Source organism: Apodemus sylvaticus, chromosome 10 (genome assembly GCF_947179515.1).
Source record: "Apodemus sylvaticus chromosome 10, mApoSyl1.1, whole genome shotgun sequence".
Classification (NCBI taxonomy): domain Eukaryota; kingdom Metazoa; phylum Chordata; class Mammalia; order Rodentia; family Muridae; genus Apodemus; species Apodemus sylvaticus.
Window position 1 is genome coordinate 105,964,749 of NC_067481.1, and position 14,567 is coordinate 105,979,315.

At 44.8% G+C, this 14,567-nt stretch overlaps 1 protein-coding gene across 2 annotated transcripts in view; it reads right to left on the reverse strand.

Annotated features, from left to right (window-relative positions):
• Positions 1-6,606, reverse strand: part of Gspt1 (G1 to S phase transition 1) — a 36,781-nt gene extending 30,175 nt beyond the window's left edge. Inside the window, exon 1 of one of the 2 annotated variants that reach the window (XM_052197325.1) lies at positions 5,868-6,606. In XM_052197325.1, coding sequence (XP_052053285.1) covers positions 5,868-6,210 — 343 coding nt within the window. In that variant the 5' untranslated portion in view covers positions 6,211-6,606. The remainder of the gene's footprint in view (positions 1-5,867) is intronic. The other variant, XM_052197324.1, reaches the window with a different exon arrangement.
• Between the last annotated feature and the right edge of the window lie 7,961 nt (positions 6,607-14,567).

Sequence of the window (14,567 nt, forward strand, 5' to 3'; positions counted from 1 at the left end):
AATTACTTAGACAATTCTTACTGTTTCTTTCCTATTAAAAGAAGAATTACAATGGGAACAGTAACAAGTTCTCTTTATAACAAAGCTATTTATGAATATACAAACTCTCTCAAGCTACTAACTTTGTTAAAATCTACAGAAAACAAAGACAAACCTTATAGGTACCCAAACCCCCTGATGTTTGGTTAAGAGTGAACCAAGTAGAAGTAAGAAGGCGAATGTTCTACTTTGCCAAATTCCTGGGAAAATTACAAGTAGTCCCAGCACAGGAGGCAGAGGCAAGGATGGGTGAAGTCTAGTCTAGCCTGGGAAATGCAGCAACACCCGGCCTCAGAACAAACAAAAGCAAGGTATTCATGAAGGGCACCTGGCAGAAACCAGACATCTGGTTGAATTTAGTTTAATGACTGGAGGGACTTTGGGATCCTGACTCTACCCATCTTTTGCCTCCACATCCTTCGCGTGTCTTTGCACATCTGCAGTCTGCACTGCTGCAAACCTACTTGGCTTCTTTTAGACTCTTTCAAAGACTGTAATTCATTACACTGAGGCTCCTATGAGAGCCTTTTAGTGCCTAGCACAGCATCCTCCGTTCAGAAGACAGGAAATGCCTGTACACATCTAGAATGGATATGTGAACAGAACATTCCACTTCAAAAAATTCCATTCTAATTTGTTAAACTCACCCCAAAAGTTTAAAGTTTTTTTTTCATTTCTTTCTCTTCAACCAGAAAGATAATTCAATTTTTAAACGAGATATTTCTTCCATGACAAACAAAAGCAAATCAAGGCTTGCATTTGTTTTCCACAGTATTTCCCTGTCTGGAGAAATTTTGGATACGGTCTATTTACAGTGCCAAGGATCTAAATCTAACTCAGGGCCTTTTGCTTACCAAACAAGATTTTACTTTCTTTCTTTCCTTTTTTTTGGGGGGGGGGAGGGTTCAAGACAGGGTTTCTCTGTATAGCCCCGGCTGTCCTGGAACTCACTTTGTAGACCAGGCTGGCCTCAAACTCAGAAATCCACCTGCCTCTGCCTCCCAAGTGCTGGGATTAAAGGTGTGCGCCACCACTGACTGGCAAGACTTTACTTTCAAAATTGTTTATTACCATTATTATGTGTGTATACCACAGCTTGTGTGTGAAGATTACAGGACAATTCTATGGAGTTGTTTCTCTCTTTTTCCTCCTATCTGTATGGTTTCAAGGAATCAAACTCAGGCTAGCAGGCATGCCTAGCAAGTTCTTTTACCTACTAAGCCATTGCCTGTTCTGTCCATGTACTACAATTTCAAAAAGATGAAATATAAAGAACACAGCAATACTATAAACTGTATATTAATATTACATCCTCCAAAGGTTCCTTTCCAGTCAGAATTTCTAAGTTTAAACAGCTGCTCATCCTAATACTAGGTAGTGCTCCCTAAATCCTTACACTTAGGTTGCCCATGTGTGAAAGCACAACCTGAGCACCGATATCTAACACTCATCCTGTGGCACTCTCACCACAGGTCTCTCCTAGTGTCCTCTACTTAGTATTCCAATGAGGCCTATGAGAGTCTTTACATATTTATTCCTGCAGGCATTTAAATTGTAAAACAAAACCCAAATGAAAAACACCGGTAGGGAGGCTGGGCAAGCAGATGGCTCCGTGTAGGTGTATTGGAAGGTTTGCTGTAGAAGACCTCAGTTCCAGTCCCGCAGTAATAGTGCACACCTTTAGTCCCAGCACTTGGGAGGCAATGTAGATGGATCTCTTGAGTTTGAAGCCAGCCTGGTCTACAGGGTGAGTTCCAGGACAGCCTGAGCTGTCCTGAAAAACAGAAAACAAACAAAACAGAGTTCTAATGCCTAGCATTCACTTTAAAAATGTAGTGTGTGGTGGCACTCGCCTTTAATCCCAGCACCTGGGAGGCAGAGGTAGGTGGATTTCTGAGTTCAAGGCCAGCCTGGTCTACAGAATGAGTTCCAGGACAGTCAGGCCTACACAAAGAAACCCTGTCTGGAAAAAACAAAAAACAACAAAAAAAGAGGTAGTGTGTCCTATGGACACAGAAGCACAGGAGCATGTAATCTCTGTGTTGTAGGGTACAGAGGCAAGACCATTGCTGGGGTTTTATGACTGCCAGCTAGCTCTAGGCTCATAAAAGATTCTATCTTTAGGGAGCACAAGGCAGAGAGTAATAAAGTGCGTGCACACACCTTAGTCTAGGGGAGGATGAATGTAGTTAGATGGTAGAATCCTTACCTAGCATGTTTAAGAGGTTCAGGGTTTCACTATCAGAACCATTAAAAATAAAAGACCATCTATTTATTCTTCAACAGGAACTGGTTAACATAAATAAAGTATAAAAATTCCTACACAAATAACTTTAACTTTGATTTTGGATAGCCTCCAATCTTCTTTCTAGCCCTAAAGAAGTAACTTCCAAAACTATTCAGTGACCAGAAAACTAGTCAGGCATAGGCAAGCATCAACGACTGTTCATAGCATTCTGGGAGGCTGAGGCAGGCGGATTTCTGAATTCGAGGCCAGCCTGGTCTACAGAGTGAGTTCCAGGAAAGTCAGGGCTATACAGAGAAACCCTGTCTCGAAAAAACTAAATCCAAACAAAGGTCCAAAACACAAGACTCCAGATATGGCTCAGTTGGTAAGATTGTATGCCTAGCATGCACAAATACTTGGCTTCCAGTCCCAGCGTCATACACAGCATGTAAACTGTCTATGGTGAGGCAGCCTGTAATTTCAGTACTTGGGAGGTAGAGGCAGGGAAGAGACTCAGAAAAGTCTTGTCTTGTAAAAAAAAATAAAAAGTCTTGTAGCAATGGGGAGACCAGCCCAGGCAATGTGATCTTGTCTTCAAAAAAAATAGAAAATAAGTCAATCAAGTGATAATGGTTGCTTAACCTTTGAGAATTTACTAAAACTTAAGTGAAACATTTCCAGTCATTTTTAAGACTTCTATTTTCACTGATAACCACTAGCGCAATTTACTTGGCTCTATAGAAAGTTGAAATTAAATGAATTATGCTTAGTTACACTAAAAAGAGCTCGGTTTACTCAGTTTGGAATATAGTGTTTTTACATTTTCAAAGGGAACAAGGTCAGCACCAGTTCCCCAGTTCTGACTTGAGATGGCGGGACATAGCATATCTGTGAAGACGCACACCAAAGCCCCCTCCTTTGCGGGGTGCTCTAAGCAGTACTGTATTTCAAAGAGAAACAACACAAAACAAAAAGCAAGTCACTGCAAGTGTCTAGCCACACTCTCTTAAAGGTTAGTCCAGAGCCCCACTTACCACAGACTGCTAGAGCTCTCCACCAGACTGGATGGATAGTCATCTATCTTATGGACCATTTCCTCACCATCAAAACATCTGGATTCCCCTTAGTGAGTTACAGGCTAGGTGCTCCTGCCATTCTCGTTTTCTGCTTTCCCCTAGTAGGAATGATGGCAGCATGTATGGACCCAAAGCTCCCAAGCGTGTCCCACACAGCTCTGGACTTCTACTCAGGCACCATCCAGATATGACATACAGAATGCCTACAGTACAGCATTCTTCTCAGTGGATATGGGTTCTTACTCTAGCCCATGCTGACCTCAGTTGCTCAACTGTTTTAATCACACAAAATTTAAGCTGAGTGGTAGTGGCACACACCCTTAATCCCAGAATTGTGGAGACACAGTCCAGTGGATCTCTTGTGAGTGTGAGTTCCAGAACAGCCAGAGCTACATCATGAGACCCTGACTGGGGAAAAAAATTAATAAAAAAAAATTACATAAATAAATAAATATATATAAACATTTTTGTAGAAACAATTGATTGTAGAAAAATGTAGAAACATTTTTGATTTTATTACATACTATAATTTAGGAGCTTTCTGACAAACATATCCCTACACTTAGTAAAACCACAAATTAGCAAGTAACAGATAAAGAAAAACTCCATGCCTAGTCACTCCAAGTGACCACTGCAAACCATGGCCTTTAAAATCTAGTTCGTGCCTATACATGCGACCTCCAGTCTGCTCAAAGCTGGTAGTTCCAGAGGACGGAAGGAGATCCAAGGAAGAAAAGCAGGAGAAGCTGCTGTGGAAGCTCTAAGATAAGGTGGAAACAAGTACTTTAGCAATTTGTAAGGAAGCTAACAAATAGCTGAATGTCTAAAAGAATTAAAAGCTGAATTTCCTTGTTTGAAAAGAAAAATATCAACCACACAGAAATAAAAGAAATGCCAGTTAATCAAACAGTAAAATCCCCAGGTCTGGAGGAGGGCAGGTCAGTATGTCAAATCCCTCCTGCACAGTAAAAGCCCCAAATTCACTGCTCCCCCAACACACTAATACAAACTGTGTTTACAAATGTTCCTCACAAAATCATTTCCCTAAACACTCTAACACCCTCACTCTAAAAAGCAAAGCGAAGCAAGTTTCCCAAGAAAATAAATGCCAAGAATTTATTTATTTATTTGTTTGCTTGTTTTGTTTCATTTGTGGGACAGGATTTTGCCAGACAGTCCCAGTAGACTTCACCTAAAGATCTGGCCGCCCTTACTTCCTGAGTTCCAGGGTGCAGGCAATGCGCCACCTCATCTGGGAGATGCAGGTGGTGCATTTGTTTTCTCTGCTTTCTCCAAGCATTCCCCTGCCTCAGCCTCCAGAGTTCTGGGACTATAGGCATTAACTAGTCAGTGTGCAACCACACCAGGCCTAAGTCCAGAATTTAAAACCTAAAAATTAACAATATACTCTCACTTGAAATAAGCTTAAATTATCTGGTTCACCAATGTCCCCTCTAAATAATCAGAGACTCAGTCTTTTCCCTTTCTTTCTTTTAGAACAATATCATATTTACTCAAATAAGCATCAGTATGAAGGCAATACTTAAGTTCACTCAACAACATTGCTACAAAATCTGTACCTGAAAGCAGCCCACCAAACATAAAGCCAGTTTGTAAAAATGTGTTTAAAGACTGAAGCTTGAAACGACAGAAAGTGTATATAGTAGCTACTTCATGTGACAACTATTAAGTGATCAGTATTCAAGTAACAGACTGGACTACTAATACATGAACGCAAAGCTAACTCGTTTACTAAGCTTTTCTAAGCAACTCGTTTACTAAGCTTTTCTAAGCAACTCGTATAAGGTCCAATTAAAAGCCTAAAAGTGCCACTCAGAAGACTTAAATCCCGCTTAAAACCACACATAAATCAATGAGGTTTACTACCATATGTTATTGAGGAGTCTTTATGATACTAAAAAAACAAAAAACAAAAAACTTTTTTAAGTATTCAAAATGTTAAGGGTGAAAAAAGGTCTTTGTATTGACAGCCAGCAGTTTCTGGCGGATCACAAGGCTGCAATGCATCTTGGGATTCCTTAAGGTCGGTTTAGTGCCACAGATATTTAAAACGCAATTACAGTTCCAATAGTAGAAACTGCAGCAGGAGCAGCTCTCTGGGCCAGGCGCTACAGACAAGTCTTGTCCCCCAACTCCTAGGCTCTCACACCGTCCTCCTGCCGGACTTCAAGCCCTATAGGTCCCCGCGTCTGGGCCTCGTGGCACTGAATGACCCAGAGCTGGCCGAGTCCCATACGGTTCCTATGCCCAGGGATGAACCGCGGCCTTCCGCGGCGGGGCGATCGTGCCCGGGTCTCCCGGCCTCTGCGCCTCCCGGCCCAGGCGCCCCAAGCCAGGCAGCTCCCAGACTGGAGGCGCCCCACCCAGACCAGCCGGCGCCGCTGTCAGCGCCCCACGTGCGGCCCGGCCCGGCCCGGCCGCGCGTCCTCTCCACCCACCCTACCGCGGAAGCCATGCCCCAGCCCGCCGCCCGTGCCTTGGGGATATCCAGCCCGGCAATTTACCCGAAGGGCCTCCCGCGCTGCTGCCTGCTCCGTGGTCGCCGCCGGCCGCGCCAGCTGAGGATAGCGGCGGCTGGGCCGGACCCCGCAGGAAAGACGGCACGAATTCCGCGGCGTGGACGTTGGGGACGAAGGGCTTGGCGTTGACGTTGAGTTGCCGGCTGAAAGCCGCGCTGAGGTTCTCACGCTGGGCCTCGGCCACCGCGGCCATGGAGCCGCCGCCGCCGCAAGGCCCCGGCCCGGGGGCCTCCATATCCGTCTGGTCCCAGCAGTCGGGCGCAGAGTCGCTGCTGCTGCTGCTCCCGCCACCGCCGCCGCCGCCACCACCGCCGCTGCTGGGATCCATGATCGGGGGGGCCGTGTGTGTGGTGAAGAGAGGGCGGGAAATGGAGGCGGGGGCGGCCGACCGGGGAGGAGCAGGCCGCGCTGACCCAGGGAGGACGACAAGACTGCGGAGCTGGCAGCCAACGACTCACTCTCCGGCGTCCTGGGCAGCAGCTACAGTCCAGACTGTACACTCGCGACCAGGGAGACAGCGGCTCAACCTTCCTCGTGTGTGCTAAAGGATCTCCTCCCACCCAACGCCAACTACCGCCGCCGGCCTCAACGCCAACCCCACGTTTGGCGAGAATTGACCTCTCGCTGCCACCCGTACCTTCGCCTCCGTAGTTCTCGTCTATGTCCGCCCGTGTTTCCGCCTACGAAGTGCGGCGGATAACTAAACTACAAGTTCCGACAGCACCCGCGTAGACCCGGTGCGGTTTTCTCGGGGGCTGACGGGAGTCGGAGTTCAGCGATCAAGCGTCACAGGAAGCGGCTGGAGCTCCCGACAAGCAGCGCGAGGAGGCCGGAGTCTGGTGGCCCATCTGTCGCAGGGTGGGGGCAGGGGCAGGCTCTACTCCGCTAGGGCTGGGCTGTGGGCCGAGCCCTTCCGCACGCGGCGACAGGTCCACTCCAGCCTGTGAGAATACGCGGTCCGCAGGCCTAACCTAGGGGAAAATATTTTTCTCCCTTTTCAGCGCCTTTTCTGCCTTCTCTGTCTCCCAGTCTATATACCTTGTTCTTTTTCTCTCCACCCCCAGCCAGAGTTTGCCCTACATTTCAAAGCAGGCGAGTGAGAGAAGCGTCTTTCCTTTTATGTATTCATTTGTGGAAGAGGCAGTAAAGCCATAAGATATTACAGCTGAAACTGAGTTTGGCTCATAAAGGCCTGACTGGGCCAGGGATGTCCGGCAAAGGAATCCTTAAGTGGAAACTTTCAGTGACTCATGCTGTTTGACTAGCCATTAAAAGCCCTCACCTAAACTTTTTTCATCCGCCCTGCATGGAGATTTACAAATTAGTCAGGATTGCCATATTTTTCAGTTTACCCAGCGGTGCCTAATAGGGGCTATTTTGATGCTTCCACTTCCTTAGCTGCCCTTTAGGTAAAGTGGTTTTCTTTTGAAAGGTCGCATCTGTCAGCTATTCTTACAGTTCTTTAATAATGAGTGCATCTCACACTTGCAAGTTGCATTTTAGGAAACTGTGGGGAAAGTGACAAGCAAGTAGAAATAAAGTTCACCTTCTTACTGCACGAAGTAGGAAGACCTGTTCTAAATACCTGTTAAATTCTTCTGTAATTCACCCATGGAGACGAAGACAAAGGAAATATACTGTTAATTTACTTCCTCTGAAAGGAGCCTAGACAGAATGCAACTAACCTACTTGGAAATTACAGAATAACACGTTAAAAAGTGTTCAAACAACAAGGTTATTCTTTTTAAAATATCTAGATCTAAGATACCTAAATTGGAATGCTGACTTTAAACATCTGTATTATGAAAACATTAAGTGAGAATTTGGCCTAAGAGAGGTAAACCACGAAGTTGTCAATTACTTTTTAAAGCAAGGCTTCAAACTAGCCTTTTTTTTTTTTTTTTCATCTTTTTATGGCTGGTTAGTTAGGTTTTTGTTGGTTGGTTGATTGATTAAGCAGAGACAAATGAAGGCCAGGCTGGCCCTGAACTCCAGTTTTTTTTTACCTCACTTGCCAAGTGCTGGAACTCTGCATGTGCAGCACCATGCTCAGATTAAACTGGTGTTCTGACTTTTTTTTTTTTTTTTTTTTTTAACGAGACAGGGTTTCTCTGTATAGTCCTGGCTGTCCTGGAACTCACTCTCTAGACCAGGCTAGCCTCGAACTCAGAAATCCAATTGCCTCTGCCTCCCAGAGTGCTGGGATTACAAGCGTGCACCACCACAGCCCCTGGCAAACTGGTGTTTTGTAAATGACTTTTTCCTTGCATGTGTTTGAGACATCCCCTTTGTGTGGACCACAGTGACTTGGACGAGATCATCAAAGGTGCTGGAACCTGAGTAGCACCATGGCTCTCATCTAAGTCTGTCTCCAGTAAGTCCATATCTCACTGGGATCGGCAAGCCCCGGCCCACTCCAGAGACACTCAGCATCTGCATGTAGCTGACTGATGTAGCTACCACAGCCAATCGATAGCCGACCCCACAGCCGACCTCTAGGCTCCACTTGTTCACATTCTGAGAGTGCTAGCTCTTCACAGCTAGTTAATCAACAGTTTATTTGTTCATGGTGCTTTTTCTAGAGACAGTGTCAAAAATTGCTAAAAGCTGTTGATTGGTTCAATCCTGTAAACAAGGAGCATCCCTATAAATTCAAGGTTAACTGCTATTTAACCTGGGATCAATGTCTGAAACCCCCAGCGGTGGAATTATAGAGATATACCTCAATGCTGACTTTGGTTTTCAAAGGCATTGGCCTATCAGAGCAAGCTTCGACATGAAAATGAGAAAGTCTGTTTACACCCACCCCTGCTGTGCTAAAAGCAAGCAGCTTGAAGACTGTAGGTTCCTGCCACCTAGTATGAAGCTAGGCAAGTAAATGCAGGTAGTAAGTGGGAAGTGATGCTGCAGTCCTTTATAAGCACTCAGAGCACTCAAGACTTCTGAGGTATAGAGCAATAACCCATTGTATTTATTTTCTCTCTCTCTCTCTCTCTCTCTCTCTATCTCTGTCTGTGTGTGTGTGACAGAGAGAGAGAGAGAGAGAGAGAGAGAGAGAGAGAGAGAGAGAGAGAGAAAACACACACATAGAGGTCACAGGACTTGAGAGTTATTCTCACCTTTCATGTTGTTAAGGCAAGGTCTTGTTTTTGCAGTGCCCTGTCCCCCAGACTAGCTGCCTGGAAAGCTTCTGTGCCGTTCTCCTGTGATGTCTCGATGTAGGAATGCTGGGATTATAGAGTCACATCACCATATCCAGCTTTGTTTATTGTTGTTGTTGTTACTGGTTTTTGGTTTTTGGTTTTTGTTTTTGTTTTTGGATTTGGTTTTTTGAAGACAGGATTTCTTTGTATAGCCCTGGCTGTCCTGGAACTCACTCTGTAGACCAGGCTGGCCTCCAACTCAGAAATCCACCTGCCTCTGCCTCCCAGAGTGCTGGGATTACAGGCGTGCACCACCACCACCCAGCTGTTGTTACTGTTTTTAATGTGTTTCTGAGTGCTTATATGTCTGTGTACACCACAGAGGCCAAAAGAGGGCATTGAGTCCTTTGCAATTGGACCTACAGATGTTGTGAGCCACCAAGTAGGTACTGGGAATTGAACCCCAGTTGTCTAGAAGAACAGCCATTGCTTTTAACCACTGAGTCATCTCTCCAGTTCCATATCCAGCTTTTTTCATATGGTGTGTTGGTTTGACTAGGAATGGCCCCCATGAGTTCACGTTTGAATGCTTGGGCATTAAGGGAGTGGCATTGGACAATGACTGGGTGTGGCTTTGTTGGAGAAAGCGCGTCACTGGTCATGGGCTTCAAGGTTTAAAAAGCTCAAGCCAGGCACCGTGTCATACTCTGCCTGGTGCCTGTGGGTCCAGATGTAGAACTCTCAGGTGTTCTCCAACACCATGTCTGCCTGCATGCTGCCGTGCCTGGCAGGGTGGTACTGGACTAGACCTCTGAAACTGTAAGCAAGCCCCAATTAGATGCTTTTCTTTATAAGAGTTGTCATGATCATGTATATGTCCCTGCACAGCAATAGAACAATGACTAAAATATCTGGTTTGGGGATCAAACTCAGGTCATTAGACGTGTATGGCAAGTATTTTATCCACTGCCATCTTGGTGGCTTAAGAGCCAGTTTTTACAAAGACTTACTGCTGTATTGCTGTTTGTATAATGGGTTAGTTTGACAGCTCCTTTCCCTAGCAAAGCTGTGCTTCTTTTAGGCTTGAACCACACTACAACAAATAATTCCTATTTTCCACTGCAAATTTTACCAGCTGTCATTGCTAGCAATCTCTTTCATTCTTTCCCTCCCAATTTGATACTAGAAAATTGAGCCTAGGATCTTGCACATACTAGGCACACACTCTACCAATGAGCTACATGCCGATAGTCCTTTTTGTCTTTTTTATTCTCCATAAGATACAAATTTCATGGGGCAGTGGTGGCTCACGCCTTTAATCCCAGCAGTTGGGAGGCAAAGGCAGGTGGATTTTTGAGGTTGAGGCCAGCCTGGTCTACAGAGTGAGTTCCAGGACAGCCAGGGCTACACAGAGGAAACCCTATCTTGAAAAACCAAACAAAACCAAAACAAAACAAAAAAATAAAAATAAAAAACCAAAAAACCAAAAAAGAAAATTTTAAAACTAAGTCAAGGTTTAATGTGATCTAGTTAACTACATTCCTCCAGAGCCAGTTCTGGAAGTCTCTGGTTTGTCAGATATTAGCTCTCAAGATTCTAGGTAGTAAGTCCACTGGAGTTCTAAAGTAGTTTCACCTGTAGAATGGCTGATGAGTATTTCAAAATACAAAGTGAAAAGGTTAAAAACTTTCATATTAGCAAAAGAACATGTTTTGTAAAAGTAGACCTCATCTTGGTTTCCCAAGTCTTTACCAAAGGGTCTTATTGGTTCTCTTAAGGAAAACTGTTTGGGGCAGGAGTAGAATTGGCGAAGGGAAAGGAAGGGGAGGTTTCCTCCCCCACTTGAGATAGTTAGAAGTAAACAGCAGCACAGGGAACCACAAGTGCTCGGACTTTGCCTGGAATTTCAGGGTTGCCATTTTTTTAATATTTTTTTTTTTAAAGATTTATTTATTTATATGTAAGTACACTGTAGCTGCCTTCAAACACTCCAGAAGAGGGCATCAAATCTTGTTACAGATGGTTTTGAGCTATCATGTGGGTGCTGGGATTTGAACTCAGGACCCTTCAGAAGAGCAGTTGGTGGTCTTAACCGCTGAGCCATCTCTCCAGTCCACTTCTATATTGCCTTTTTGATCCCAACCTAAGTTCACACTCAGTGTAGAGGAAGATGACCATCAATCCTCGTGCCCTGCAGTTGGGATTACAGGTGTGTACCACCCCCCAGTGAAGCAATGCTGGACAGGCCTGTCACCAAGCTGCACACACCCTGACAACTGTTCGCACAGTTCTGCAGCCTTCTCTCCCATCCCTCTGCAGGACTTTGTATCTGTCTTTGCTGAAAGGTGTCTTATGATACTAATACCTCATAGTCCTTCTCTCAGCGCACTAGCAAGTGCCTTTCAGCTTGCTGCCTATACAAATGACTATTCTAGGAATCCCATGAAAGTAAAGTCAGAGAGTACCTGTGCTTTATGACTGGCTCACTTTCCCTGATCATGATGTCCTTCAGGTCATCTACATGTCAGATGTGTCAGAATTTTCCTTTGAAAGATAATTCCATTGTCTTTATACCACGTTATTTATCCAGTCGTTTGACTGGCTGTACCTTTTGACTTTTAATAATACTGCTATGCATATGTACACATACACATCTATCTGAATTGCTCTTTTCAGTTTTTGTTTTATGTGAAAGTGGGGCTCATACCCAGGGCTTTATACATGTAATCTCCTGGAACTGGAATTACAAGTGGTTGTGAATCATCATGTGGGTGCTGGGAATCAAACCTGGGTCCTCTAGAAAACCAGTCAGTGCTCTTAACTGATGAGCCATTTCTCCATCTTGAGATTTGTCTTTACTAAAAAGTATTATCTTTTTTATACATAAATTAATTTTATTATTAGTGTGTTTGTGTGCATACACATGAGTGCATATATACCTGAAATGTATGTGTGCATATCAGAAGGCAACCTTTTGCAGTCAGTTCTCTCCTGTCTTTAAGTGGATTTTAGGGATCAAACTCATTGGTCCACATGGTGGACATGGTGGCGCATTTAGTCTCAGCCCCACATTCACCACTGCTTGACTGTGGGCACTCCACTCGACATCTCACATGGCTGCTTGGCTTTTCTCTCTCCAAGGCATGGTGAACTCACCCTTCATCTCCTGCCTGGCCTGTGGGGACCCAGAAGGCCTGGTTATTCCTTCTGCCCAGCAATTGGCCCATGGCTTCTTTACTGATAGAACAAACCAATAGGGGAGCAGGACCTTAGCATCAGAGCCACTCCTACAGGTCTGTACAAGGCCTGCAAAGGCTAGAGACATTGGATCCCTCGGAGCTGGAGCTGACAGTGGTATAAACCACACAGCATGGAGACTGAGAATTGAGCTCTGGTTCTCTGAAAGGGCAGTAAGTACCCTTAACTTAATGAACTATCCCTTCAGCTCTGCTTTCAATTCTTGAAGTATCTATGTAGAAATAGAATTGATGAGCCGGGCGGTGGTGGCACACGCCTGTATTCCCAGCATTCTGGGAGGCAGAGGCAGGAGGATTTCTGAGTTCGAGGCCAGCCTGGTCTACACAGAGTGAGCTCCAGGACAGCCAGGGCTATACAGAGAAACCCTGTCTCAAAAAAACCAAATCCAAAAAAAAAAAACCAAAAACATATACATGTTGATGTTTGATCTGTTGTTATCTATTATAATGCACATTTACCAGCTTTTGTTGTGCAAACCTTACTCCTTAATTTAAAACTATTGGTTAATAAAGATGCCTATATATGGGCAGAAGACAGACAGGTGGGGCACTATTGGTTAATAAAAATGCCTATATCTGGGCAGAAGACGGGTAGATGGGGTGTTGGCTCCTGGTCTTGGGGTCTAAGGAGATACCATGAGGAGAGGGAGAAGGACTAGGAAGCAGACAGGGAAAGCACAGCTAGAAGGTCGCCATTTGAAGCATGGGCGACCCAGCTAGCATTTGACAAGTTATACTGTGACTTGATTTGACAGAAAAGTGGGCAGAATAACTTAGAGGGTACATATCTGCCCAGCTCTAGTGCTTTTAGGGCTTATTATAAAGGTTTTGTGTCTTTTATTTGGGTATTAAATGGTCTAAAGTGCGGTAGAAACCCCCAATTAATGTTTATTACTACACACACACACACACACACACACACACACAGAGAGAGAGAGAGAGAGAGAGAGAGTACTACCTGTTTTTACAGTAATTGTCTATATATGCCCATTGTCAAAGCACACATTTTCCAGTTTCTCCATATCTACCCAGTACTTTTGTGTGTCTGTGACAGGGTCTCATGTGAGCCAAGCTTGCTTCAAACTTGCTACAGAGAAGAACATGGTCTTCAGCAGCAGATCTTCCAGGTTACACAGGCATGTTCTACCATGTCCAGTTTAGTCTGGCTGAAAAAAAAAAAAACAATCATCATGGAGCCATATGCCTGCAGTTCTAGCATTTGAGGGGTACAGAAGAATCAAAATAGTGAGTTTAAGACTACATTTGGGCTGGGCAGTGGTGGCGCACGCCTTTAATCCTTAGCACTTGGGAGGCAGAGGCAGGCAGATTTCTGAGTTGGAGGCCAGCCTGGTCTACAGAGTAAATTCCAGGACAGCCAGGGCTACACAGAGAAACCCTGGCTCAAAAACAAACAAACAAAAAAGCCGGTGATTGCTTTAGGTATGTGTTAAGTTTGGCCTACATAGTAGGTTCCGCAACTGTTGGAGTTATAGAATGTGACCTGTCTCGTCCCTGCCCGATCCATAGGAAAAACGATCACAAAACACTTAAGTCATCCACGAGAGCAGACGGTAATAGGAATGGTAGCAAGCTCCGCGCCTGCCGGAACCGGAAAGGCCAGCATAGTAACCACAGTAATACCACACTGCACCAACACAGCTGGCTTCCCTACACTGTCTGCGCTGAAGGCAGCCGGGCAGTGAACTCCTGCAAAAACCAGTTGTTCTGGTTTCTCCAGGGATCAGGGAGGTTTCCCACAGCAACCCTTTCTCCTCACTTAGCATGCTTCCTTTCTATAATAATGATGAGATGAAGCGATAGAACCGCAGTGTCATCTGGGGCTAAAGTACAGGCAGTGTTAAAACAAGTACCTCTCCCTGGTCTTTAGTATTTCAAAGGACCGTAGCTCTAAAATAGCATCTAGGACGAGCTATGCCAAGCTCTGACCCAGTATTAGCAGAAACGAGCTCTTAAAAGATATCTAAGGGTGGGAGATGGCTTAGCAGTTAAGAGCATGGACTGCTCTTCCAGAGGTCCTAAGTTCAATTCCCAGTAACCACATGGTGGCTCACAACCATCTGTAATAAGATCCGATGCCCCCTTCTGATGTATCTGAAGACAGCTACAGTGTACTCATATAAAATAAAATAGGTAAATCTAAAAAAAAAAAAAAAAAAAAAAAGCAAGATGTCTACGGAGAACATTGCCGCCCTGTAAATAGTGTTCTGGAAATAGCCGTCACCATCACTGTATGCGCTGTACCCCTTCTTTACACGTACAAGCAC